The sequence below is a fragment of the Phyllosticta citribraziliensis genome, assembly GCF_038025025.1.
Source record: "Phyllosticta citribraziliensis strain CPC 17464 chromosome Unknown J3D65scaffold_6, whole genome shotgun sequence".
In the NCBI taxonomy this organism is placed as follows: Eukaryota; Fungi; Ascomycota; class Dothideomycetes; order Botryosphaeriales; family Phyllostictaceae; genus Phyllosticta; species Phyllosticta citribraziliensis.
The window spans coordinates 1,308,303-1,331,300 of record NW_027117343.1 but is presented as its reverse complement, the minus strand read 5'-3'; the positions used below and the strand labels follow the sequence as shown (position 1 = coordinate 1,331,300).

The 22,998-nt window shown below is 54.4% G+C and overlaps 7 protein-coding genes and 1 non-coding gene across 8 annotated transcripts; 4 read left to right on the top strand and 4 right to left on the bottom strand.

Annotated features, from left to right (window-relative positions):
• Positions 1–602: 602 nt before the first annotated feature.
• J3D65DRAFT_t69 lies at positions 603–689 on the bottom strand. Its single transcript has one exon. It is a non-coding gene; the product is annotated as a tRNA-Pro (tRNA).
• A 455-nt stretch (positions 690–1,144) lies between these two features.
• On the top strand, positions 1,145–2,037 carry J3D65DRAFT_624775 (uncharacterized protein). The gene has a single exon (XM_066800285.1). It carries the CDS (start codon positions 1,639–1,641, stop codon positions 1,855–1,857), a length of 219 nt encoding a protein of 72 aa, XP_066655364.1. The 5' UTR covers positions 1,145–1,638; the 3' UTR covers positions 1,858–2,037.
• Positions 2,038–2,103: 66 nt separating this feature from the next.
• Positions 2,104–3,833, bottom strand: J3D65DRAFT_371457 (integral membrane protein-like protein). The gene is made up of 2 exons (XM_066795712.1): positions 3,047–3,833; positions 2,104–2,999 (listed from the first exon to the last, which is right to left on the bottom strand). The coding sequence occupies exons 1-2, from the start codon at positions 3,578–3,580 to the stop codon at positions 2,145–2,147; spliced, it is 1,389 nt and encodes a 462-aa protein (XP_066655363.1). The 5' UTR covers positions 3,581–3,833; the 3' UTR covers positions 2,104–2,144.
• Positions 3,834–6,592: 2,759 nt separating this feature from the next.
• On the bottom strand, positions 6,593–8,015 carry J3D65DRAFT_645936 (G protein-coupled glucose receptor regulating Gpa2-domain-containing protein; the record flags this gene model as incomplete). Its single annotated transcript, XM_066802243.1, has 3 exons — positions 6,593–6,817; positions 6,852–7,376; positions 7,428–8,015. 3 exons carry the CDS (start codon positions 8,013–8,015, stop codon positions 6,593–6,595), a joined length of 1,338 nt encoding a protein of 445 aa, XP_066655362.1.
• Positions 8,016–12,040: 4,025 nt separating this feature from the next.
• J3D65DRAFT_371383 (uncharacterized protein) lies at positions 12,041–13,214 on the top strand. The gene has a single exon (XM_066795711.1). It carries the CDS (start codon positions 12,151–12,153, stop codon positions 12,817–12,819), a length of 669 nt encoding a protein of 222 aa, XP_066655361.1. The 5' UTR covers positions 12,041–12,150; the 3' UTR covers positions 12,820–13,214.
• Positions 13,215–14,726: 1,512 nt separating this feature from the next.
• On the bottom strand, positions 14,727–16,587 carry J3D65DRAFT_371347 (uncharacterized protein). Its single transcript, XM_066795710.1, has 6 exons — positions 16,463–16,587; positions 16,154–16,402; positions 16,073–16,101; positions 15,531–16,017; positions 15,188–15,481; positions 14,727–15,126 (listed from the first exon to the last, which is right to left on the bottom strand). The coding sequence occupies exons 2-6, from the start codon at positions 16,265–16,267 to the stop codon at positions 14,872–14,874; spliced, it is 1,179 nt and encodes a 392-aa protein (XP_066655360.1). The 5' UTR covers positions 16,268–16,402; positions 16,463–16,587; the 3' UTR covers positions 14,727–14,871.
• A 1,610-nt stretch (positions 16,588–18,197) lies between these two features.
• J3D65DRAFT_371302 (O-methyltransferase-domain-containing protein) lies at positions 18,198–20,303 on the top strand. The gene is made up of 3 exons (XM_066795709.1): positions 18,198–19,244; positions 19,307–19,671; positions 19,779–20,303. Exons 1-3 carry the CDS (start codon positions 18,414–18,416, stop codon positions 19,939–19,941), a joined length of 1,359 nt encoding a protein of 452 aa, XP_066655359.1. The 5' UTR covers positions 18,198–18,413; the 3' UTR covers positions 19,942–20,303.
• A 310-nt stretch (positions 20,304–20,613) lies between these two features.
• On the top strand, positions 20,614–22,526 carry J3D65DRAFT_624754 (cytochrome P450, variant). Its single transcript, XM_066800284.1, has 3 exons — positions 20,614–20,890; positions 20,965–21,675; positions 21,758–22,526. Exons 1-3 carry the CDS (start codon positions 20,665–20,667, stop codon positions 22,216–22,218), a joined length of 1,398 nt encoding a protein of 465 aa, XP_066655358.1. The 5' UTR covers positions 20,614–20,664; the 3' UTR covers positions 22,219–22,526.
• Positions 22,527–22,998: the final 472 nt, after the last annotated feature.

The window sequence follows — 22,998 nt, the reverse complement described above, 5'->3', positions numbered from 1 at the left end:
TGACTGTTAGTCTTGTGTGTGTGTGTGTATGTACAGTACACGTCCGACGCCTGCCTGTCTGCCTGGCACTCCCCCTCCTCCTGCTCCTCCCCCTCCCTCCCTCATTCCCAGACACACCACCAACGCCATCCATGAACCGCGCCCCTCGCCTCATCGGCGCACGCGACACGACACACGCCAGTTGCCCCAACATGTCGCTACGTCTGCGCCGTGATGAGCAAAAGAATGGGGCGAGTGCCCCGGCGTGCGGTTGGTCGTTAGGGTATTGGCTCAACGCATTCCGTCCCTCTCGTCTCGTTGCATTCCAACATGTCGAGTGTGTCGAGCGTGCTCTTCATCGTCTAGCGTAGTCGTTGTGGCGCTGCTGCTGCGTGTTGTCTGTTGGAAATAGTCGCGGGGGGGACAGAGGTGGCTAGTAAATGCGGCGACAAAACAAATGCGCCATCTCGATCAACCATCCTCAGCATCTTCTCCAAGGACACGGAGAACACACAACTCTCTCGCTACCGCAGACTCGCAAGCGCGTTCGCGGTCACGCAAGAAGAAGTCCTAACTGGGAGTGTGTGGGTGACAAAAACAAAGGGCAAAAAAGAAGAGGAGAAGGGCCCTGCCGCGATTCGAACGCGGGGCCTCTCGCAGATTAGGTGGAGTAACCCAAAGCGAGAATCATACCACTAGACCACAAGGCCTTCTTGAAAAGAATAGGGAATTATTGCCACTATGAATAACACATTGCGAGACTGCTGGCCTAACGCTGCGGGGGAAGGGGGGGTCGAGCACTCTTGCTAGGGGGCTGGTTCCATGGCATCGGTGCGGTTTCTTGTGCCTGAATACGTAACTGTATTGTGGGAGAGCTGTCTTGAAGCTTGAGAAATATTTCAGACGGGGATTCTTACTATTATGTGGTAGCATTCTGGATTGTCGTTTCTTCATTGCAATTTAGTCGATTGACCTACAGTTTCCCCGCAAAGTCAAGCACCAAACCCAGACCATCTCAAAAATTCGTCACCCATTCAGCACTCAGATGTTGTACAAAAACAACACTGTAGCATTTTACATTCAGTCCGTCTAATGCTCCATACTCGCTTTCCTCTCGACCAAGTGCCCCTCACTGATGCCCTCCTCCCTCCCACCCCCATCACCCTTACCCTCCCTCACCTCACCATCATCGAGAACAGCAGCCCCACCGCAGCAATTCCGCCCTCTCCAGCAAGTCCCGCGCACCCTTCCGCGTCCCGTCCGCCAACGCGCTCCGCGCAGCGAACTCCGCCCAAGCGAGCCGCGCATCGACCCACGCAACCACGCCACCACGTCTAGAAGTCCCAGCAGCCTGGATCCGCACGCATCGTGTCGTCTGCGTGTCGGATAAGCCGAGCCAATTGGATGACGCAGATTGACTCGAGCCGCGCCTGCGTGCGTACTGTAGGTACTGTATAGCGCGCGCGCGGAACGGGGTTGCGCGAACCGAACCGAAGCGGTTACAGTTGAGCCGCGGTTGCACCTTACCTTGCCTCGCCCTGCTCTGCCCGCGCGTTGCTGTTGGCTATCTGACGCGCGAGAAACGTGCGTAGGCGCCGTGTACCTGGTAGATATGATATATGGGGTTGAGAGATAGCTAGATAGGTGGAGACGGGGTCGATGGTGCTCGTCTCGGGGGTTGTGGCTGTTTTGGCTGTCGCCTCGGTTGCGTTTGCGTCCCGGCTTGGTGGTTTTGCATGGCTGTGGGCGTGGTGGAGGGCTGTTTTGGGGCTTCTGTGCTGGTGGGCGTGTATGGCGGCGGCGGCGGCGGTGATGGGAGTGAGTGGCAGTTGTGCCGAGCGCGGGACTGGCGAAGATGAAAGTGTGCCGCGGAGGTGAGTTTCGATTGAGATGGTGGCTTGGTTGTGTATTTGCGGGTTCGCCTTTGAGGTTCACATTCTGGAATTTGCGCGGTCAAAGTTGTCTTCACAACGACGGATGGAGTGGAAACAGCAGGAAATATCAACAGACTCTATACTATTGTATACATTTGGTTACAGGATGCCGGAAATGTCTAGCGGGCGGAAAAGAACACGGGGCGTGAATGTGCAAAAGGGATCATGAGTGTCGTGATACAGGAAAATCCAGCATCTGCATTGCATGTACGCAATGGAGACGACAGGATGCTATGACTTGGAATCTTCGCGATCAAGCTTCTTTCCATCAACGGGAACCTCTTCTCTCTCGACGTCAGTCTCCTCTTCGACAAGAGTCTCCCCTCTCTCGACGTCGGTCTCCTGCGAAGGTCTTCTTTCCCTGATGGCCCGCCTGGTAGCCGAATCGGCCGGCTCGCTGTGCACCGTCACCGTCGTCTCCAGCTTGACAGATAGCGAGTCCTTGCTGCCCTTGTGGCGCAGCTGCGCCCAAAAAGAGCTGTCCTGCGATTTGCCGCCGCGCGCAAAAAAGAGTTCCAAGCTTTCCTTTCTGCGCATGGTCGAAAACTGCAGTCCACCGAGCCCGACGCGACTGCTGTGGTTGAAAACCAAACACGGCCGCGTGGCTTCGATCGTGGTGACAGTGCCGAGGCGATTCTTGTTCTTTGCCAGGGGAAAGGTCGAGTGAAACGTGTCAATGGCCTGGTCTGCGGGTTGCGTCGGGATCTGATTTTCGGGAGCGTCGCCGAAGAGCAGGACGCGGCGCGTCAGAAAGTAGACGAGCACGTCGATCCAGCCGTTGCTGGTGATCAAGGTCCCGCCGAGGCAAAAGTAGGCGTAGCCGACTGAATGGCCCATGAAGCTGGCCACGCGGGCGTACACCAAGGGGAGAGTGCACACCACGTAGACAGCGGGGTAAATGACCATGAGACGAGTGACACGTCTCAGGTGCCGTGCCGAGTGCGAAAGGGAATGGCCTCGTTTGATGCGATAGTGTAGAGTGACAAAGAGTGTTGCGTAGAGAACGACCGAGCCGAATTCAGCCATCATGATGTACAGGTAGTGGGAATAGAGCCGTAGTCCTTCGTACTCTCTACTGATCCAGCACTAGAAAGTGTCAGTCATCTGACGAGAGCCAAGTGGTTACGACTTACCCAGGCCCCGGCGCGAACATAGAGATGATGCGGATGCATGGCAATAGGGATGAGGGATGCAACATAAACCAGCACCCAGTTGACGATTGCCCAACACGTAAAGACGAGTGGACTGATTTTGTAGTTGAGAGCAAGCGACACAAACGTGTGGACGCCAATTGAGAATGACCACACACCGCTCGCCAAGTCTCCAACAGAGCCAAACCAGGCTTGCGCCCAGCACATGGAGCTTTCAACATCGATTTTGTCGAGGGCTGACCATTTGAGGTTGACGACAAAGCAGAGCGACTGTTGAATGTCGGCGAACAAGAGGTTCAAAATAAGGTAATAGAGTTGCAGCTGGACACCTCGTGGGCTTTTACGCCACTTGAAGAAGAGCTGATAAAAGAGAATGAGGAATAGCGAAGAAGACGAAACGAGCGACAACAGAGCAAACGTGCCCACTACCGGAAGTCCATGAGAAAGCGTCTTTGGGAGCGGCGATAGAGTGGCGGCATCGTGAAGGGTCCCAGCCAGATTGCTGTCTCCGGTCATGATCGTCGAGTCCCTACCATGGGGAAATGGAAATACAGGCGGCAAGGACTAAGAAAAGGAACCAATGTATATCCAGCTACTTCAAGAGGGGGAGGACGGGTTCGAGTCATTGGGAAAACGTGCCAGCACCTCATGAGATTTTGACTGCAAAAATATTCCCAGCCAAGTAGACGGAAGGTTAAGCGCTTGACCCAGATTGGGCTGTGACGGCATTCCCTACCAGACAATGGAAGCTTGCTTGTTATCCCTCCTTGTGGAGCATGGAAGTATCACGAAGCGGACAAAGCCGGCTCGGCATGTGGAATGGTAGAGAGATGACTGCAAAAGTGCTCGGCCAAGCTCAGTGAAGCAACGACGTAGGAGCTTGGCCAGAGGCCCGAAGGAGGAGGAACAGGCAAGGCCCTTCGACTTCAGCTCATATTTGCGGGTCGCTGGTATCATGGTCGATTCTTTCGCGTTTGATGCTGGCCTTCGATTGCACAACAGGGTTGAATTTAACTTTCGGCGTCAACACCACATGTGAGGCAAATCCAACGGCCTTCGCGCCGACTCGTAAACGGCGGGAATACACTGACACAGTTGGCCATCGTCAGGTGTTTCCGGGTCATCCTGCCGTCTCATGGTCCGGCGCAGCATGAGCTGCGTTGTGTGAGGGATGTTGATGCAATGGAGTTGGCGTGGTGTCGATGGAAGAAGGAGGTGACGTCCTTTTCCGCTCTGGCGGAACCCCTCCACTCGCTTCCCGTCCGCCGCCACGCGCCGGTTGAACTTTTCCACCACCTTGGCAACCTTCCATTCCGCACCCTCTGCTGACTCAACCTGGGGAACAAAATCTCTTGGACCTTCCTGAACTGCTGTCGATGCCGTTGAGCGAGCGGCGGCATCACGGCCAAGATCTGTCGACCAAAAACAACGCACTATCGACAGGAAATTTGTGGTCCCGTCTCTCCACACAGGCATCGCTGATTATTCCGCTATAGTGGGCACTATGAGACCTATCCTCCGTTCACGAACGCGGCTGGCTCGGGGAGATTCCACTTGGTTGCCTGTGCTCCCACCGTTTCACCAAAAAGCATCCGGGCCCTGAAGAACGAGCACAAAGCCCTGGACCACACCGCTACAAGCGCACACATGGACACCGGACTAGTTGCCATTTTAGCAAGTCGACCCATCTAGTAGTCGAGCAGAGGACAAGGATAATGACATCCGCCACGGTGTGAACAAAATTCTTGGCTTGTTGACTGCGTAGCCATAGCGGACGTAAACTGCAAGATCACTGGAGTTTACTCTGCAAAGGTCGCAAACTACGCCAAAAACAAGATACTGGGGCCTATCCGTTGCAGAAAGCACCAAATGCATGTCGAGTCATGGAAGAGTACGCGTTTCCGGCGTTCGCGTGGGCACTCATCAAATTGACCCTCGGTCCATGCCCGAGCGGCAGTATAGGCTGAGACGCAGTGGCATCGTAGGGCTCGCTCAAATGACGGGTCGGAGCGGTCCTCGCCGTGACAATTTTCTCCACCATTGGAGTCGTCGACATTGCAGGAGAAGTGTGTGCCCACAGTCCTTCCAGCAGCAATATTCTAGTGTTTTGCTGCGTTCTGCCTGCGCCGACCCCACAACTCGTTGACAGCCGCACGGTCTCTACCAAGCCAGCAACAAGCCTCTGCCAAACGAACTTCGTTGGGCGCCCGCATTTTCCAAGATCTGGCGCCGGATACTATCGACGCCGAGCCCGATTGCCTGGCTAAGAATAAGACTCCCACGTGGCTTTGACATGCAGAGATCAACGTGCTTTTCGTTTTCCCCCTTGGCAGGCCTCGTTTCTCTCTCTCCAAGTCGCCGACTCTTCAAAATGCCGATACGGTGGCGACATGGATTTCTGGCCGCCGCTAACTTGGCCTGGCTGGCAGATGCACAGTAGTGGCGGAAATGGCCGCACAGCAACGAAATTGATGCCGGGCGATCATCGCCGCGCTTCGAGCCGGCGTTTGACTTTGACTCCGGGGGAGTCCACTCTTTGGATGGGCATCAAGTATCGGGACTCGGGAGATGGCTGTGAGGTGAGCTGGCGCGGCGTGACAGGCACTAACGACTCAGTAACGATGTAGTCTGTGCGACCGTCACTTGATCGACCTATATCCGACGGTCTAGATTGATAAATGAGCCGGAGCATTGCGAGAGCACCAGTAGAGGCTGTTCGTCGAGTCATGCTACAGCTCTCGAAAATTGTTGCTGGAACCACGCTCACTGGACGGGTGGAAGGATGAGACTGGAGAATTCTATTCAATTGGAGGGAGTGGGTGTTCTGCCGCCTGCTTCGTCGAGACTGCTCTGGTGTGTTCTGCAACGCTGTAGTCTAATAGACACTATATATAATTTTGCCTGTACAAACGCCTTTCTGCCATCATCTATCGTCCACACCGGTATTAGAGAAGCGCCATTGCTTGCACAATTGCTTCCTCCACCTCCTCCAACGGGATTCCTCCTCAAGGGATATAATTCCAGCCGTAACACCATGCCACGCCATGCCGTGCATTGAAGAAAGATCCATCGCCGACGCTCTAGTACCGCAACACCTTGGTCAAATCCAGCGCAACGCTGGTGCTGTATCCGCCGGCAAGGAGAACAAAAGAAAAACAAATATATACGTAGACAGAGCTGTACGCCTTTTAAATGAGCATTTTGGACCCCAGCATCAACGTCAATCGTCAACCCATCAACCGAGCAATCACTCCAACCCAAATTCAAACACGCCCTTCTTTTCCTCCTGACGCCGCACCACCGTACTGGCTCTCTCGCGCCGTGCCGTCGACGTATCCAGGCTCGCCCTCTCGCTGCTGCCTCCACTCTCCAAAAACGCACCTTCGCCGCGCAGTGTGTTTCGAGACAGGCGCTGATGTACCTGCTGCGGCTCGACGTGCTCAACCGTCACCGACACCTTTGTCTCGGCGCGCACGCCGCCCAGCGCCGCCAGGCTGCGCTCGTTGTGCCGGCTCAGGCTGTCGTTGGTCACGATGCCGTCGGTGCTGTCCTGCGGCGTGAGGGCGCCCTCGCGATCACTGTCGCCGCTGTCAGACGCGCGCGATCGCTGCCGACTATGGCTGTGTCGGTGCTGGTTCTGCGTGTGATGGCTGATTCGAAGACTCTTGCCGCGTGTCGCTCGCGGGCCGTCTGCACCACCTGCGCCGTACACTTGTCCTCGCTCCTTGGCCGCCGCGCTGCCGCCGCCGCGCCCTATCTCCTCGATGCTTTCAAACGCCCGCAGCACCGATTCGCGTGGCGAGGAGCGCGCGTCGCGGCCGCCTGTAATCGTGACTATGTTGTCGCCCATCTTGTTGCCGACCTGCTTGTCGAACGACGCAATTTCCCAGCCCGACCCGTACGGCCCCCGCTGCGAGCCCGTCTTGCGCGGGTCCAGCTCGTTGGATACGAGGACGCGCCGTGTCAGCGTGTAGAGGAAAACGTCGATCCAGCCGCAGCTCGTCATCAGCATGCCGGCGATGGCAAAGTAGGTAATGGGCAGTTGGTGGCCCGTCATGGCTGCCATGCGGCCCGCGGCGAGGGGCAGCGTGAGGATGACGTAGGTGATGGGGTAGATGAGCATGTAGCGGGCGGCGCGGTTGATGCGGTGGTGTGTTGCTGTGCCAGAGCCGGCGTTGAGTACGGCGGCCAGTTGGCGGCGGAGGTAGATGAAGATGACGATGTAGATCAAGACGGTGCCGAATTCAATGGTAAAGATCCAAATGTAATGCAGCCAGAGCCTTTCTGTTTCGTAGTCCGTCGATACCCAGCACTAGGCAAGACGTCAGTGGTCGTTCAGGGGCTTGAAGTGGTGGCTACTCACCCATGCTCCTGCTGCCGTAAAGTACTTGGAACCGTGTAGGATGGGGCCCAAAATTGACAGAAGAACGGCAACAGTCCAAATGAAGATGGTTGTGCAAATAAAGGTTCGGTACGGGAGCTGTCGGCCTTTGACAATCCCCCAAAATGTGTGCAATGCGATGGCAAGCACAAACATTCCGCTAGAGACGTCGCCAATCTGCACCAGCCATGCTTGCGCGTTGCACGCCGGTGAGGGCGCCATTATGCGGTTTTCTTGAATCCAATGGAATGAAATAATGAACGAGACTGCTTGTTGCAGGTCCGCCAGCAAGAGGTTGTAGATGAGCAAGACATATTGGTTGTAGCCGACGTAGGTGTGGTAGTGGCGCCGCCAGACGAGTAGTCGATATGTGATCCAGCCAAGGAGACCGGAACAAGCAATGACGGAAAGAACAGCAAAGATGCCGATCGGCCAGAGTGTGCGTCGCAATTCGTCGGGTAGCGGGTCGAGACTGGCCGGGTATGCAGCGTACGACGGCGAGGCACGTGGTAAAAGTAGATTCGAGGGCGAGGTCGCTGTGTCTAGGGGCAGAGTCTCGTGGGCGAGCATTTTGGGTCGGCTTGCAGAATCCCCAGGGGACCAGGCGGCTGGAAAGGTGGTCTCGGCGGTTTAAAGCTCCTGGACAGAGCACCTTGGCCGCATGTCGGATATTCTCTGCTCTCGTCACCACTTACAACCGACTCCAAACCCAACTCCGCAAGATCTTCCTGGATAACGGTTCAGAAAACGTATTGGATCTGCACGATCGACGGATAGACTTGACGAATCTCCCACGTGGGCGGATGATGGATAGCTGGGCACTATCCGATTGAGTGAGAATAAAGTGAATGAAGTGCAAACAAGCCTCAAAGGATTCGGCGCAAGGAGAGCTTGTCTTGTAGGGTTGGCCCTTTATTAAAAAACAGGGAACAGGCTCATTGCGCAGGGCTAGGATTTGCAGTGGGCTCGATCTTCGGGGTAACACTGCAGCACGCGTCCTCTGCCGTTCCAGATGCTACAGCAGCCAACGACATCAGTGCGCTTGCAGCAATTGCCGGGGGCCGACGGGAGCAAAGGGCAGCGTGGGGCAGATCAAAACCAAGCAACAGGGAGGAGCAAGGGATTAGCCGTTTGGTGCGTGCCTCTTGTATCAGGATGCCCGGAGATCGTGGTCCTTTGTAGCTACATGTACCATCTTCGATGAATATCCTGCGGCGTAGAATGGAGTCTCCGCAAAATGCCGATTTTGAACAACGCACTGCGTCGTGGAAGTTGAAGAAAAGAGCCGGGAACGAGTCGTGCCAAATGGACGGTTCACTGAATAGTCGGCCCGTAAAGCTCGTTGATCAAATACTCGGCGATGGCTCATGCAGAAGCCACCCACAGTCGTGCAAATTGGATTGAACGAAGCTACACCTTGGCGCCGATTGGTAGCAAAGCCGACGGAGGCATGAGGCCGTCATCGGGTCAGTTACAATGCCGTAGCGAGAGCCAAGATGACGAAAATGACCATGGAGATCAGTTCGAGTTGACAAAAATAAGGGACCCTGATACACAAGACTTGAGGCTGAGAGAAGCTTTTGGCAAGCCTTGGCTGGGCAACACTCCACAGCAAGCAGCGAGAATCTTCGTCGAGGCTCCGTGAGAACCTACCAATAGGTGAATTAGTAGAGACAGTCCGAGAATTGGCGAGAAAACGAGAAAACGCGGCAGCTGGCTGAAGCAGGAGGGCAGCGTAATAGCGAAGATCATCAGGGGCAGAGACTGGTGCTGCGCCGCAAGAGGGCGCTGTGGACGAGTCAAAGGGACGGAGGTTGGGGGCCCTTGGCTTGATGCCTTTGGTGCTCCCACATTTGCATTCGGCAAACCAGACGTCCCCGCTCTTTTGCTCAGAAACCGCGTCCCCCGAAGTTCTGCTCCTTGCTCGAATCTGCAATGATTGCCGTCGCTTCGTCAAACCGCGGGACGGGGAGGAAAAGCAAGAGGAAGAAAAAGAAGACATGGCCCGCTCTCGCCCAACGCGGCGCACACGAGTTGGAAGCAAACAGTCTGCCTGCAGCATCTTGGACGAAGCAAAGCTGCAGTTGTAACGGTCGGTAAAGTTTTGCCTTGGCGGACTTGTGTCTTTTCGTTCGTATCAGCTCCACCTGGCAAGTCGGTCTGCTCCAAGCTCATCCAAGCTCGGGTCTATCGAAAGCTTTGCAATGGCCCGTGGATCAGGTGGTGGCGGACGAGTCAAAAGGGGTATCGTGTTGATGTGAGAAACGTGATGGCGATGTGACGCATGACTCGAAGGGTGAGGAGCGGCAGTCTTCCGCCGTCCCCGGGGTGTGTCTGTGCAGAATCCGATGGCACCCTCTTGAATTTCGCCGATGATGCGTTTTCTGCTCGTTGATTGTGGACTTTATTGCGTGCTGTGTGGTTGAAGGATCCGGGCTTCGGCCTTGAGCGACCCGTCTCCGCCCTCGGTGCGGACCAGTGCGGTGGCAACCTGAGGTAGCCGCCAGCCGCCACACCACAACACCATCATCCCCTGGCTGTGGCTGGAGACTTGTCCTCTGTCCTCTACCCGGACTTCCTTCCCCCAGCGAATCGGCCTGCATCCATCCCCGCAAATGCAACACCGACATGAGATGCCCCTTTGAAGTCGGGTGACGCGTTGAAGCCCAATCAAGACTTCTCCACCGAAATTCCTCATGCCGCTGCAAAATACCACCAAAACAATGACCACCTCAATCAACGTGAAGCCAGAGCGGAGTCCAGCATCGCCACCAACGAGTACTCCGTAATCGTATTACACACCACTGGAACCAGAAATTTGGCAGCTCACTGTTCACGCCGTCTCTGGTTAGTGATCTCCGAGGCCAACCATGCGTGTCGTCACACCACGCACCCACCCATCTCTGGCATCGCCGGCAAGGTGGGGTCCCAAACTGAACATCAGCACCCTGATGGAAGCTGGCCGGGTGCGGCTGTGTCTTTCGGCATGTCCGACTCTGCTTTTCAGCGCCAAACAACGTCTCCCGACTGTCGACGCTTCCTTTCTTTGGTCGAGATTCAGGATTGCCATTTCTGAGATCTGTTGGCGGCCTGCATAATACCCAAGGAAGTGCCCTCTCTCAGCCTGCCCCAGTCGTCGTCATAATCATCCGAAGTCGCCCACGTTTGACGGCCACAATGCGAAATCCAACCCATCGAACCGACGAAGCCCACGGAAACATCCCCAAGGACCAGCCTCTGCGCCACTTCATCGTTCTCGAATCGAAAGGAAATCTATTGATTGATGTCGCTTTTCGCTTTCATCGAAACATTGTCACCACAAACATGTCTTTGAGGTGTCCAGTCGGCCGTTTGGCAGTTGTAGTCAGCACAAGCTCGTCTCCACGGGCAGATCCTCCACGGCGATCCTCCGCTACCAAAGGGCTGGACCGAGATCTTAGACGTGGAGTCACGAAATCAGGTGCTTGGCCTGTAGAAAAAATAGCCTGATGATGGGTCCAGGTGCAGGATGCATTTTGCCGGACGACGGGCGACTGAGGGACCCCCTCGCTCGAAACTCGGACATGGCATGGACAGATTGCCCTTTCGGGACCAGCTTATGAAATTCAACTGGATAAAGATCCCCTTTCAAGAGTGGCCGCCTGCAGTAAGAATTGGGACTGCGTCGTTCATGTTGAGAAAGCTCTGGATTCCAGGGTGACACTGGAGCCGACGATGTTCAGCAAGAGGAGGAGCCATTTCTAGCGCGTCAAGGGTTGATTCCAGCCGTCGCCTTATTTGAAAGAAACCCCCAGGACAGAATGGCCTTGTGCTGGACTTTATGCGACAAGTCCGATTCACCGGGCAGTACCATTCCAGCGGAAAAGTGGATCTCCTGGTCCTGTTTTATCCCGCAGTCGACTCACTCCCCCTCGCTGGTCCAGCGAATCGCGCTCAGAGCAAACAAGTGTATTTCCAGGACGGCACGAAAGCTGGAATTGCGACTTCGTTACATGGACCACACAGCCAATAGATGCTTTTACGGCTGGGCAACTCTTTGATTCTCAACCCATCGCCTCGGATCACGACGATCTTCACACGACACTCCCGTCGCGCATCTACCGTTCGTCCCGTGCCTCCCTCGCTGTTTCTCCACTAAAAGCTGCTGTCAACTCGTTTCAGATAACTCGCCTTGTTTCCACCCTGTTCCTCCGTACCTGGTACGAAACTGGTTCACCGTCGACCCGGCCTCCAGCTGCCAACGCGCTCCGGGAGGATTGGCTTCGCCGCTACCTCCGATGCCCGACGCTTGACCTCCGCAGCCTCTTGTTTGCCAAAGACCACCAACGATGGACCCACTCGCCAGCCAGCTGGCGTGATCTGACTTCGAACCGAAGCGGCGCGGGGTCTGGAGCTGATCTTGGCGAAGGGATCCGCGCTGCAACGGCTGTCGGGACGGCGCTGGCGATCTGCTGGCACGGTGTGGGACTGTTGCGGTGGCAGCATTTAGCTCGTGCCTTGCTCGCCGTTGGAGAAGTTGCCCAGTGCTTGGTAGGAGACAAACGGAAAGACCGCTTCCTCGAGGTGAGTTGAAGATACGTGTGAGCCTTGTTGACGCTTCTAGCCGAGCACTGTAAGAGAGTAGACTGTTCCAGATCCCAGTCTTCTCCTCTGATCAGTGCGCTCGTTCTGGCTAATTGTGTCGCTTTACTCTAATGACACTCCAATGACACTTCAATGCACTGTGAAATGGCAACAAAAAAGCTGGACCACCGGAGCCCATCCAAGGAAATCGACGCAGAGCAGTCGTATACATCTGAAAGAAAAGAAAAGGGGCGTTCGGGCTCACCGGTCCAGAGCACGACAATCCGCACATCTGGAAGCCGGAGTGACGGATGCTTCGACTCATCAACACCAACGACTGAGAAAGCCAGGCCAGGTCATCTCCGAAGTGCCCTTTCGACCCACACATTTTCCAATCCTGTCAGGCTGCATACTACGTGTCCGACACGCTGAAAGCTTAGCCGCCAGACTTGGTCTCTGCCTCGTGGCTTCGCATGTCAAGGAGGTGCAGACCCTGCAGAGCTCAACATCACTGTGCCGCTTGCATGCCCACGAGTCGCGCCAACTAGACTGCCTTGCGTTGCGTTTGTTCAGTCAATTATGCCAAACAAATGGCTTTGTACTGGCTGCTGGGTGCCTGGATACATGGAGCATCACGAAGCATTGTTCTTTCCCTGCATCCTCTACATCCTTGTGTCCTCTGCTGAGTCTGCGCATTCCTCCATCCAGTGAAGCAAAAGCCACCCTGCCTGCACTGGCAGCGTGCTGTCTAGAGAGAAGAGAGTCAAGCCGTCGTCAGCGGAGGTGTTATTTCCTCAGGGTCGGCAATTAGTTCCATGCTGATGACGTTGAATGCGCGGTGGGAGCATTCATGGCACTGGGTTCGGGGCTTGCCTGGGAACCATTCGTCTGTCTGCCAAAGCTTGTATGGCACAGACTTTGGTGCAGTTCTCTGGCTGATGCTTTTGACTGATAACACAGCATCAAAACTGGCGGCGGAGCCTTCTCGCCGTCTCGCCACAATGACATGCTCTGCACAATGAGTATAAGCATCGCAAAACCAGGTGTCGGCGCGGCCAAGAGGTCGAGTTCTTCGAATGACAGGCAAAGAGACCACAGGCAGTGAACCGACAGAGAGGGCCTTTACTTTGTACAACCACGCAAAAATTGGAGAGCTAGAGTGTGGGCGCCTCCCAACCACCTACTGTCCGCTGAATGAACACTGAAGTCGCAAAAGCTCACCGAACACAACTGCATCCAAGCAGAACTTCGATTGGAAACCAGACCGCCATTACACCAAGCCCTCCCAATCTCAAACTCGAAACCATCAGAACGCAAATCCGCAGCTCGTTCAGCGGTCCCATCCCCCTCACCCCTTGACGCCCAACAACGCTCCACCACCACCGTCTGCTTAAGTATCCCCACGTCTCAACCAACACCTCTAGACCTGTTCAGGTCCCTCCCAATCCTCACAAATCGTTTGTATTTCCGGCGACGTCGACGCTTCGCCTCTACGCACAGGCGGCGGCGTCTGTCCTGGTTCCGCCTCTTGGAACTCGCCATCTTGAAAGAAGAAGAAGCGGTTACCCGGAGTGTTGTTGGTGTTCGAGTTCGAGTTCGCGTTACTGCTTCCCCTTTCCCTTCCCCTGCCACTTCCATTAGTCCCTCCTCTACCACTGCCTCTTCCACCCGCACCTACCACGTGGGTACCAGCGCGCGTCTGAATCTTCGTCCTCAGACTCCCACTCTCGTTCACACCGCCGCCCTTTTTATTGGCTTTGCTCGAATTCGGAATCGGCGGCAGTGGTCGATTTGGCGGCGGGTTCGACGGCGGTCCCATCGGACCCAAGGGTGGCGGCAACGGTGGTAGCGGCGGCAGCGCTGAGGATGGTCGTGGCGGACGGCTGGGCTTCTTTTTCTTCAATAAGGAGGTCCCTCCAGAAGGCGACGCGGACGCGGTTTTCGGGGGTGCCTTGTGCGCCTTGGGTTTGTGATTACTGCCTGTCTGTGGAGGACGAGCTGGGGGAGTGGCGCTCTGGGGAGATTTGGTGGCAGTGCTGGAAGTCTTCGTGGCCGGAGCAGCGGGGGCAGGCGGTGGGGAAGGAGGTTTGAAGCCTTTCAGCGCCGGGTTGCGAGGTACGCGGCTTGGATAGCGCTGTAGCGGTATGCTGCGAGGGCTTAAGGTGTTGGGAGTCGAAGGGTTGGAAGGGATTCTGGAGGGGTACCGTTCGGCATCCGCCCGTTCTGACTCGAAGACACTGGCGTAAGGTTTCACAGAGGGACTGGAGCTTTTTGTGATGTTGTTTGGCGGAACCGATGGCCCGGTTGGACGCGGTGGCGGTGTTACTGAGATAGTAGGAATAGAGCTGTGAGGCTGTTGATTTGAATGAGGGTGCTGGAGCTGAGGTTGAGCCTCCTCAGATGGGATTGTGTTGCGAGATTTGCGATGCGAACTGTGTGGATGGCATGGCGCCACTGCTTTTGAGGATGATGCATGACCGTGACGACGAGGTGGAATAACTGGTGGCACAGACGCCGCCTTCGGGGATGTTTCGAGACGAGTTGAAGTAGAGTTCGGGCGACGAGGTAGGGCATCCGGGAACTGGTCGATGATATCGCGAGGCTTCGGAGCTTTGCGAGACGATGAAGTGGCCGAAAAAGTTGATCCTACCTGCGACGATGACGAGCTCAAAGGATTAGGCGTGGTATGACTGCGAGGCCGACCTAACAGACTCTTTTTTGATCTTGACTTTGGAAGAGTTTCGTTGCTTTGTATCAAACGTGGGGTCTTCGTGTTCAAATCCAATGGAGAGCGGCTGGGCTGTGGAAGCTTAGCCTGCGGCAGAGTTGTTCCGGAATTCTCTTCGTCGTCGTCTTCTGCCCGCTATGCAGAGATTTGTGCTAAGAAGTCTGCAGCCAAGGGCCTACCAGGCTCTTCTACCGGAGCAACAAATGTGGTGCTGCTATTGGCACTCGGGAGCTTATTCTCATACTCTGCTTGGTGGGTTGAGCCCTGACTATCCGCGTCATTTGCAGTAGATTCAGTCTCCTCAGAGGTTTCTTCCGTCGTCTTGGGCGTTTTATCGATCGAATGAGATGATTCCTTGGCTTTTTGAAGTATTTTCGATGCCCGATATTCCTGAAAGTGCCAGATATTTAGCAAGGCAATCTTGCAAAGGAGGCTGGACCTGTTCACTCACTGCTTCCAAGTGCTGCTGCAAGCGGTTTCGAAAGCTCTCGCATCGCAATGAAAAATTGCCAAAGACCTCGCGACTGGCCTCAAGCTTGTTCTGCGTCGCATGATGTCTTCTGAGGGCCCTGCGGGTGTCCAGGAAGTCGACGCGCGACGGCAATTTCGCATGGATCCAAGCCATCTTCTCCATTGCTCTATTGATGGCCCCGAGACGGGCGCGAAATTCGGCGTCGTACATGTTGGTCTTCGTTGTCAGGGCGAAGTCCTCCATTGCGGAAACTTGTTCGGTAGGGTTTCTCCTCTGGCAGAGATGTTAGCAGACGAATATGAAACGAGTGATATCAACTGACTGTTCGAGCAAGAACCAGGTCTTCAGCCACTCCCAAAGCCGTGTCCCACATCTCATAAACCACATCAAAGATCAGGGGATGCACGAAATGCGGATCCAGGTACTCTTCGTCACATTTGACGTCCCGTATACGGTCCCAGAGGTCATTTCGGATACTGGTGATAGCATCGCAAATGTAAACCCTGAGTGTATGTGGATGCCACCATTCTGTCAAGACTCCAAGACGTTCCCAGCTGAATCCCCTCAAAGTGCCTTTCCAGACGGGGAAGGGTATAGAAAACCAGGAATCTGTCCGTACGCTTAGTGCAGTCCCAGAATGCTTCCAAGAAGGCTCACGATATATTTCGAGCTTGTCATCCGTGCGACTATCATTCTTCAACATGGAATAAACCCCAAATGTGCGGTCAGGAACGAATCCGTATTCGTACTTCAAGGCTGTGAACTTTTCAAGGCTTTGTGGAAAGCCATCTATCATTGGGTAAATGAAGCTGGACATCGGTCAGCCGGGAAATCGAAACCGCTCGAGTGTGCTTGGACGGGTACCCAATGGCAACTCTGGGCGACTCGGTAATCTTCCACTTGATCAGCAAATTGGACTCCTCGGCGTCTGGTTGCGTATGGTACCCTTTCAAGCCGTTCCAGCATCAAACCATCCTCCTTGACCCATTTCGATTGAACTTGGATTTGGAAGCTCTTTTCAAAGACCGTACGACAGTAAAAGACCGCCGGTTCTGGCATAACGATGGAGTTACGCTGGAGAACTGCTCTGATATGCACTCAGTAAAGAATGATTGACGGGCAAAGCTGGGAACAAAGTCTTCAACGATGGCTGTGTCTTTGTGGAACCAGGCAGCGTCTCATTTGAGAATGTTGCTGGTGGCAGCTATCGTCAGCAATGGAAATGGAGCTCGTGAGCGGGAAAGAGGGACCCACGTTACTCAGCCATTACAAACGCTTTCCCTAAGAAGCCAGCTGCGATATCTGATCCATTTCGTCACTACGCACCTTCCGGAATGAGTGGTCAGCCGTGAAAGCACATGCTTCTCAACCGAACCACTGAGGTATACCCAGAGTTTGCATCAGGGACAACACGGCCCGGGCATCTCCGACCCATTTCCAGTGGAATCGGCATCACCTGTGGAGCAGCTATGCGACAAGCCCATTGAACTCCATCACAGTGAACCAACTCGGTACACAGCCGATTCGGAGGGTTGTGTGGACGAATCCTAAGCCAAATTGGACTTCAATGAGTAGAAGCGTCCCAGGGTCAGCGGGGCCAACTGGATTTGTTCTGCATTACGAAAAATTGGATGGCAGCTCAGACAGACAGGACCCATGCGTCGTTGCCTTCGGGACGAAGTACCGAAATCCTCTTGTAGATGGCGGAATTCACCGGTAGTCGTCGGATGCTTTTCTGTGTTATGCCGCTTTCTGGTAAAGTGATCTTCGAAGCGCTAAGCACTCCAATGACTTCTCGGGGCCGAGCATGCGCACGAATCCGCCGGAAAAGCTCGTGAGGGCGATTGTCCGGTTGTTTGGATCGCTGCCTTTTGACGAAGGACGGTAAGAGAACTGTTGTGCCTCCGCTGTGGCCGTTTCCGTCGTCTTTCTGCATGTTGACGGTTTCCGGCACATAAGTCGATCGAAAATTACAGCGGCGGTCGCTTGGAATTGGCGTGAAATGCAGAGAAGATGTTCGGAGAGGTCGACGGCCGACGATTACAGCGGGGAGGAGGCTAACCCCATTCGGCATGGGGTTGTGAGACAAAACGAACTTCATGCACTCGGGCTCCTTCTTCGCCGCTCTGTCAACTCTCTGCCTACACCCTGCTGTCACCTAAATGCTTTGAAATCCATCTTCCTCCCCCCGGCCGTTCGGAGAGTCTCGAAGCCCGTGCCGAAGAGTCGACCCATTACCATTATAGTCACCCCAGATCCGACAAGCGCGCGGACGCGCACGTGGTTCACCTCGACGAGCCACTTACGCCTGTCCTACGTTGAGCGAAAATGGCATGTGCAAGATCTTGCTCTCCTCAAAGACACTGTCAAAGTCCCAGGTAGCGATTTGCATCGCATCTTGGGAGGCATACGCCGGTTTGTCATTGGCTTTGAAGATCATTCAGCCTTGTCGTTGCCACCCATGCAGCCACAGTGCCAGGCGGCGTTGTTTCTATTGACACTTTCTGTGCATGAGAGTGGCACGAGAACATTGCCAAACTGGTGGGGACTTAGCCCGACCGTATTCAGCAGACGGTGTCTCCAGGCTTCTTGTGTTCTTGTCCACGTTCCTCAACTGCTTGGTTTTCCACTTTGCGTGAGATATGGGCTGAGGTCTGCTCAAGCTCAGCTGCGGCACGTCGCAGGAAAAAGTATAGAGGGCTTTTTGAGGTGATCAGAAAGACGTCACAAAGGCTCAGACGCGACTGGCTTTTGCGTCCCGGTGGGTGGGAGCTTTCCACTTGCGTCACCACTGGTTGATGGAATACTGACCTTGCTTTGGAAGCATAACGACTGGCCATCAAGATTCAGAATGGTCGCACGTTACATGCGCACGAGCATGCGCATTTGCGTCAATATCCGGCAACAAACGGGCGTCAGTCTAGTGTTGGAGTCTCACGAAGAACTAGTCTTGTCCCGTTTACCGCGGGGCGCGCCAGATGGCCAGCCTTCCCACCAGTCTCCGCCATGGGTGCTCACAAGTCGTTTGCTTAACCTACAAACTGATAGTCTTCGGATTAGCTTTCCCGAATAGACTTGAGGTTTTTCCAGAGTATCCAGGTCGAGCCTTAAATGCTCAGGGTCCGCTCAGCCTTGGACGGCCAAATCTCAACCGCATTGCAATCCTTGTTCAAAACTCCAACATCCATTCAAAAACAGCTCCACCATGGTTGCTCAAGCAATTCCAAAGCCGGAGAACCTCATGGTCCTGGCAAACAGTATTCAATCCTCTGCTCAAGCCCTTACAGATTACTGGAAGAAGAACGGTCTCCAGCAACCATCATTCGATGCCAATTCTCCAAAGACTTTGTTTCCTCCTGGAACAGACCCTGCCGTCATCGCCGTCCAACATGAGCTTCTCAGTGCGGCCGAAAAGCTGCGTGTGTTGGCACACGGGCCGGCAGACTATCTTCAAATCCATCTTTTGGGATTCCTCGAACTCGCAGCAGTTCGCTACATCCATTACTACAAGATTGCGTCTTTTGTTCCATTGCCAACACCAGAAGCTCCCCCCGGAATTGATGTACCGACCATCAGTTATGAAGATCTGGCCGCCAAGGCTAGCGCAGCTGGATACCCGGTCGTCACTGCAGACCTCAAGAGAATGGTTCGGGCTTGCGCTTCCAGCATGATATTCTGCGAGCCAGTGCCCGGCCACGTTGCGCATACTGCGAGTTCGGCCCAGATGATCACTTCTCCTGAGATGCAGGCCATGCTTTGTGTTGCCGTCGAAGAAAACCTTCCCGCTGTCGAAAAGACTCTCGAGGCGATCGAAAAATTCGGGCCTGATGCTCAAGAGCCATGGCAAACGGCGTACGGCTTGGCGTTCGACACCAAAGGGCAAGGATTTTACACGTATCTGACTAGCCAGGGCCCCGAAAGAGTGGCAAGATTCTCACTTGCCATGAAGGCAGCCAATGACAACACAGGATATGGAACCAAAAGTGTAGCGGATGCTTTTGACTGGGCCAGATTGGGAAAAGCAAAATTTGTGGACGTGAGTGCCTGATGTTTGCACGACAGGCCAAACGGAGCTAAAAAGGCTGACTTTCAATCCAGGTCGGTGGCAGCCGTGGCCACAACAGCTTTGCAATCGCCAAGAAGAATCCAGACCTGACATTTGTCGTTCAAGACCTCGAGTCAGTCATTGAAGAAGCCAACGCCACTGTCGTGCCCTCCCTGCCAAGCGACCTCGCCAACAGGGTCTCTTTCCAAGCCTACGACTTCTTGCAGGAGGACCAGCCAGTTCAAGATGCAGACGTCTACTTTTTCAGCATGATCCTCCACAATTGGCCGGATAAGTATGCCGCCAAAATCTTGAAGAAAACCGTGGATGCCATGAAACCCGGAGCGCAAATCTTTATCCTCGACAGCATGGTCCCTGAACCAGGCAGGATTCCTCTTGGCCAGGAAAAAGTTCTCAGGTACGTCCGTAAGAATGGCTGTAGCTTTGGGGGTATAAAAGGGCAGAAAGCGACACGCAAAGGGCAACTCTGTGACGAAACAAGCGCTGACCACATTCACCATGCAGATGTCTGGATTTGGCAATGAAGAACCTGCAAAATGCTCGCGAACGAGATGCTCAAGACTGGGAGGGATTGTTTGCGCAAGCAGACCCACGCCTCAAGCTGGACAAGGTGTATACTCTTCCCGGAAGTGTTTTATCGCTGACCTGCCTGTCGCTGGAGGCTTGAGACCTCTGCAGCTGAGAGGGCCCACGGAACGCTTTCTGTTTGCATCAGCACACGATAAGATGCAGCATCTATCTCATCCCATATGCAGTAATCAAACTTCTTCAAGCTTGCCGAATCTGTGCTTTCGGGAAGATCACGCCGTGGGACCCTGATTTGCCGGCAAGACCTGACGAGCTCCACGGAGATAGCTCCAGGATCAGGTGCAGATTCTACTGATTGGTAACGTTTTCCGCACAGACGTGGGGAACTCGCTTTTGACGTTTGACATGTGGTTCGATATTGGGGGCCAGAAGTTTGCAGGATTCAGGATTTCACAAGCTTTCGCTAATCTGAAAACTTCGTTGTTCCTTCGGAGAGCAACATTATCAAAGAGCAAGTTGCATGTCTGGATGTTTGGAGGGCTTGCTTCCTCATTTTGATCAAGGGCTTGGACTCATTGTTATCAAGCACACAATGATCTCCGTCCTGCTCCTCGGAGGTCGGAGGAGATTGCCACTTCTGTATTTTCCAACGTACATCCAAGGGTGTACACGTCTTCCGCTGGTGTCGTCTTCTGGACAGTATACCAGCCCCCAAACTGAGGAAGTGGGGTTAGTTACATTTGCAACATCGCCGATTGGACGTCTCCAGCGCGATTCTTCAGTACAAAAGTCGGCAAAAACCCCGCTGTGATATGGCGCGAAGAGAGCTCCAGCCTTCCTGGTTCGATCCGCTGGCCCGACAATGATAGGTCTCTTGAAGTTGCTGGGCGACCGCCCATTCGAGGTCCTCGCAGTGACGGCTATCATCTACTACGTCTCGGTCGCGATTCACCGGCTGTACTTTTCAAACATTGCCAAATTCCCCGGACCCAAACTCGCGGCGTTGACTTATTTCTACGAGTTCTATCACGACTTCGTAACGCCCTACCGGTTCTCATTCAAGATCAAGGAGCTGCACGAGCAATATGGTAAGGCCGCACAGAGTTTCGAGAAGACTGCGTTGAGCGGGAATCGGAGAGCTTCAGCCGCTAATGCTGAACAGGTCCCGTCATTCGCATTTCGCCAACGGAGCTCCATGTCTCTGATCCCTCGTTCATCGACACGCTCTACTCAGGCGGCAACAAGAAAAGAGACAAATACTGGATGGCGACGCAGAACCTAAACCTGGGAGAGTCGGCTTTTGGAACGGTTCCCCATGACCTCCACCGTGTTCGTCGCAGCGCTATCAACCGCTTCTTCTCCAAGGGAAGCGTCGCCAAGCTCGAGCCGACCATCGTCCGTCTGCTGAACAAGTTTTGCGCGCGGCTCGAGGAGAATGCTGGCACCGGCCAGCCGATCGTCTTCGATGCGGCCATCAGCTGCTTCACGACTGACGTGGTATCTCTGTACGCCTTTGGAATCGACACGAAGCTGCTGGACGTCAAGGACTTTAAGAACGACGTGCGCATCACGCTGGAAGGAGGCTTGAAGTCTTCACCGGTGACCAAGCAGTGGCCTTGGGTTGGCAAACTCCTCGCATCCCTGCCGGAGAGTTGGACCGTCAAGATGGCGCCCGAGTTTGCGGAGTACTTCAAGCTGCAAAACTCTGCGATTCAAAATATTAAGCAGGTTGAGAAAGAGGTGGCAGAGGGGAAAAGGCCTGAGACTGATATGGGAACCACCATCTTCCATGAGCTCATGGAGAGTAACCTTTCTGCGTTTGAGAAGTCTGCTGACAGACTGTGGCAAGAGGGCCAATCAGTCATTGGTGCTGGTAAGTCAGTCGCGGACTGGTTTCTTCTGTCCAGAGACCTGATCTTTCTGTTGCTGGGAAAAGTGCACTGACGGCCTTCTAGGAACCGAGACCGTTACCTGGACGCTGGCCGTCATCTTCTTCCACGTCTTTACAAAGCCGAGAATCATGAAGAAGCTCATGGAGGAACTCTACCCCATCTACCCCAACCCCGACGAGATCCCTTCCCAAGCCTCTTTGGAGAGACTTCAGTACCTGACAGCAGTCATCTACGAGGGCCTTCGTCTCAGCTACGGCCTCGTGACACGTCTTCCCCGCGTTTCTCCGGTCGAGCCCATGGTTTTCAGGAGCATGGACGGCAAAATCGAAAAAGTTATCCCGCCAGGCGTGGCTGTGGGAATGTCCTCGCTCATAGTCCACCATGACAAGAGGATTTGGGGTGACGACGCAGACGAATTTGTGCCTGAAAGGTGGCTGAATGAAGACGGCCAGAAGCGGAGAGACTTGGATGCCTACCTCCTGAGCTTCTCCAAAGGAACCAGAATGTGCTTGGGTCTCCAGTGAGTGAACATCGATTGTTGAGTCGCAATGCGTACTGATTCTTCGTTCACAGGCTGGGCTACTCGGAGCTCTATCTTGCCCTGCCGACAGTTTTGCGGCGATTCGAAGGCCGACTCGAGCTGTTCGAAACGGACATTACGGATATCGAGGTCCAGGCGGACATCATTGTCCCGAGGCCCAAGTTGGACAGTAAAGGAGTGAGGGTTCTCGTGAAGCCCAAGGCAAACTGAGGGATGAGAGTCGAGAGAGATACGTTTCACGAGTGACTCGAGAACTAGAATGAAAGCCCAAATTTAATACTTTTCGCTTGATCCTGCCCTGTGTCCGCCTCTGATCGCTGAAAGACGGGCGTCGAGTTGTGTTGAGCCTGAGGGTGAAGCCGACAAGGCGGTTCGGCCCCTCCCGAGCGGTTTGGAGAGACTGGTCTGGTGGTCGTCGATTCAACTCAACACTGCATTGAACTTGGAGTCAGCAAGCAGGTGACCAAATGTGACTTGACTCCTTGGATTCTGAAAGTGCGTGAGACGGATTCAGTACGTGGTGCCGCGTTGCATCAGTTCCAACACAAGCTTTGCGGATGTCTGCTGCTGTGGCCAAGAGTCATTTTCTTTGGGTGCGCCATTACGCAACTGATGACCGCATTTGTCAGTGATGATTGAAAGGCGATAAGGTATTTCTCAGAATGATGCAGTCTGATGTCGCAAAAGGAAGATGTGAGCAGAAAAAGGAGGGTCTGGACCAGGGCTCTGACCGCCTTCTAAGACCAGTTAGCGTAGGGCTACG

What these genes read in the sequence shown, in the direction of transcription:
- J3D65DRAFT_624775 (XM_066800285.1), top strand. Translation starts at nt 1,639, where the DNA reads ATGGTGCTCGTCTCGGGGGTTGTGGCTGTTTTGGCTGTCGCCTCGGTT.
- J3D65DRAFT_371457 (XM_066795712.1), bottom strand. Translation starts at nt 3,580, where the DNA reads ATGACCGGAGACAGCAATCTGGCTGGGACCCTTCACGATGCCGCCACT. An exon ending in ATGTTCGCGCCGGGGCCTGG is followed by an intron (nt 3,000 to 3,046) that starts GTAAGTCGTAAC and finishes GACACTTTCTAG; the next exon opens with TGCTGGATCAGTAGAGAGTA.
- J3D65DRAFT_624754 (XM_066800284.1), top strand. Translation starts at nt 20,665, where the DNA reads ATGATAGGTCTCTTGAAGTTGCTGGGCGACCGCCCATTCGAGGTCCTC. An exon ending in GGAGCTGCACGAGCAATATG is followed by an intron (nt 20,891 to 20,964) that starts GTAAGGCCGCAC and finishes AATGCTGAACAG; the next exon opens with GTCCCGTCATTCGCATTTCG. An exon ending in CCAATCAGTCATTGGTGCTG is followed by an intron (nt 21,676 to 21,757) that starts GTAAGTCAGTCG and finishes ACGGCCTTCTAG; the next exon opens with GAACCGAGACCGTTACCTGG.
- J3D65DRAFT_371302 (XM_066795709.1), top strand. Translation starts at nt 18,414, where the DNA reads ATGGTTGCTCAAGCAATTCCAAAGCCGGAGAACCTCATGGTCCTGGCA. An exon ending in GAAAAGCAAAATTTGTGGAC is followed by an intron (nt 19,245 to 19,306) that starts GTGAGTGCCTGA and finishes CTTTCAATCCAG; the next exon opens with GTCGGTGGCAGCCGTGGCCA. An exon ending in GGCCAGGAAAAAGTTCTCAG is followed by an intron (nt 19,672 to 19,778) that starts GTACGTCCGTAA and finishes TTCACCATGCAG; the next exon opens with ATGTCTGGATTTGGCAATGA.
- J3D65DRAFT_371383 (XM_066795711.1), top strand. Translation starts at nt 12,151, where the DNA reads ATGACACTTCAATGCACTGTGAAATGGCAACAAAAAAGCTGGACCACC.
- J3D65DRAFT_371347 (XM_066795710.1), bottom strand. Translation starts at nt 16,267, where the DNA reads ATGCCAGAACCGGCGGTCTTTTACTGTCGTACGGTCTTTGAAAAGAGC. An exon ending in TCGCCCAGAGTTGCCATTGG is followed by an intron (nt 16,018 to 16,072) that starts GTACCCGTCCAA and finishes ACCGATGTCCAG; the next exon opens with CTTCATTTACCCAATGATAG. An exon ending in TGCAGCAGCACTTGGAAGCA is followed by an intron (nt 15,127 to 15,187) that starts GTGAGTGAACAG and finishes TGGCACTTTCAG; the next exon opens with GAATATCGGGCATCGAAAAT.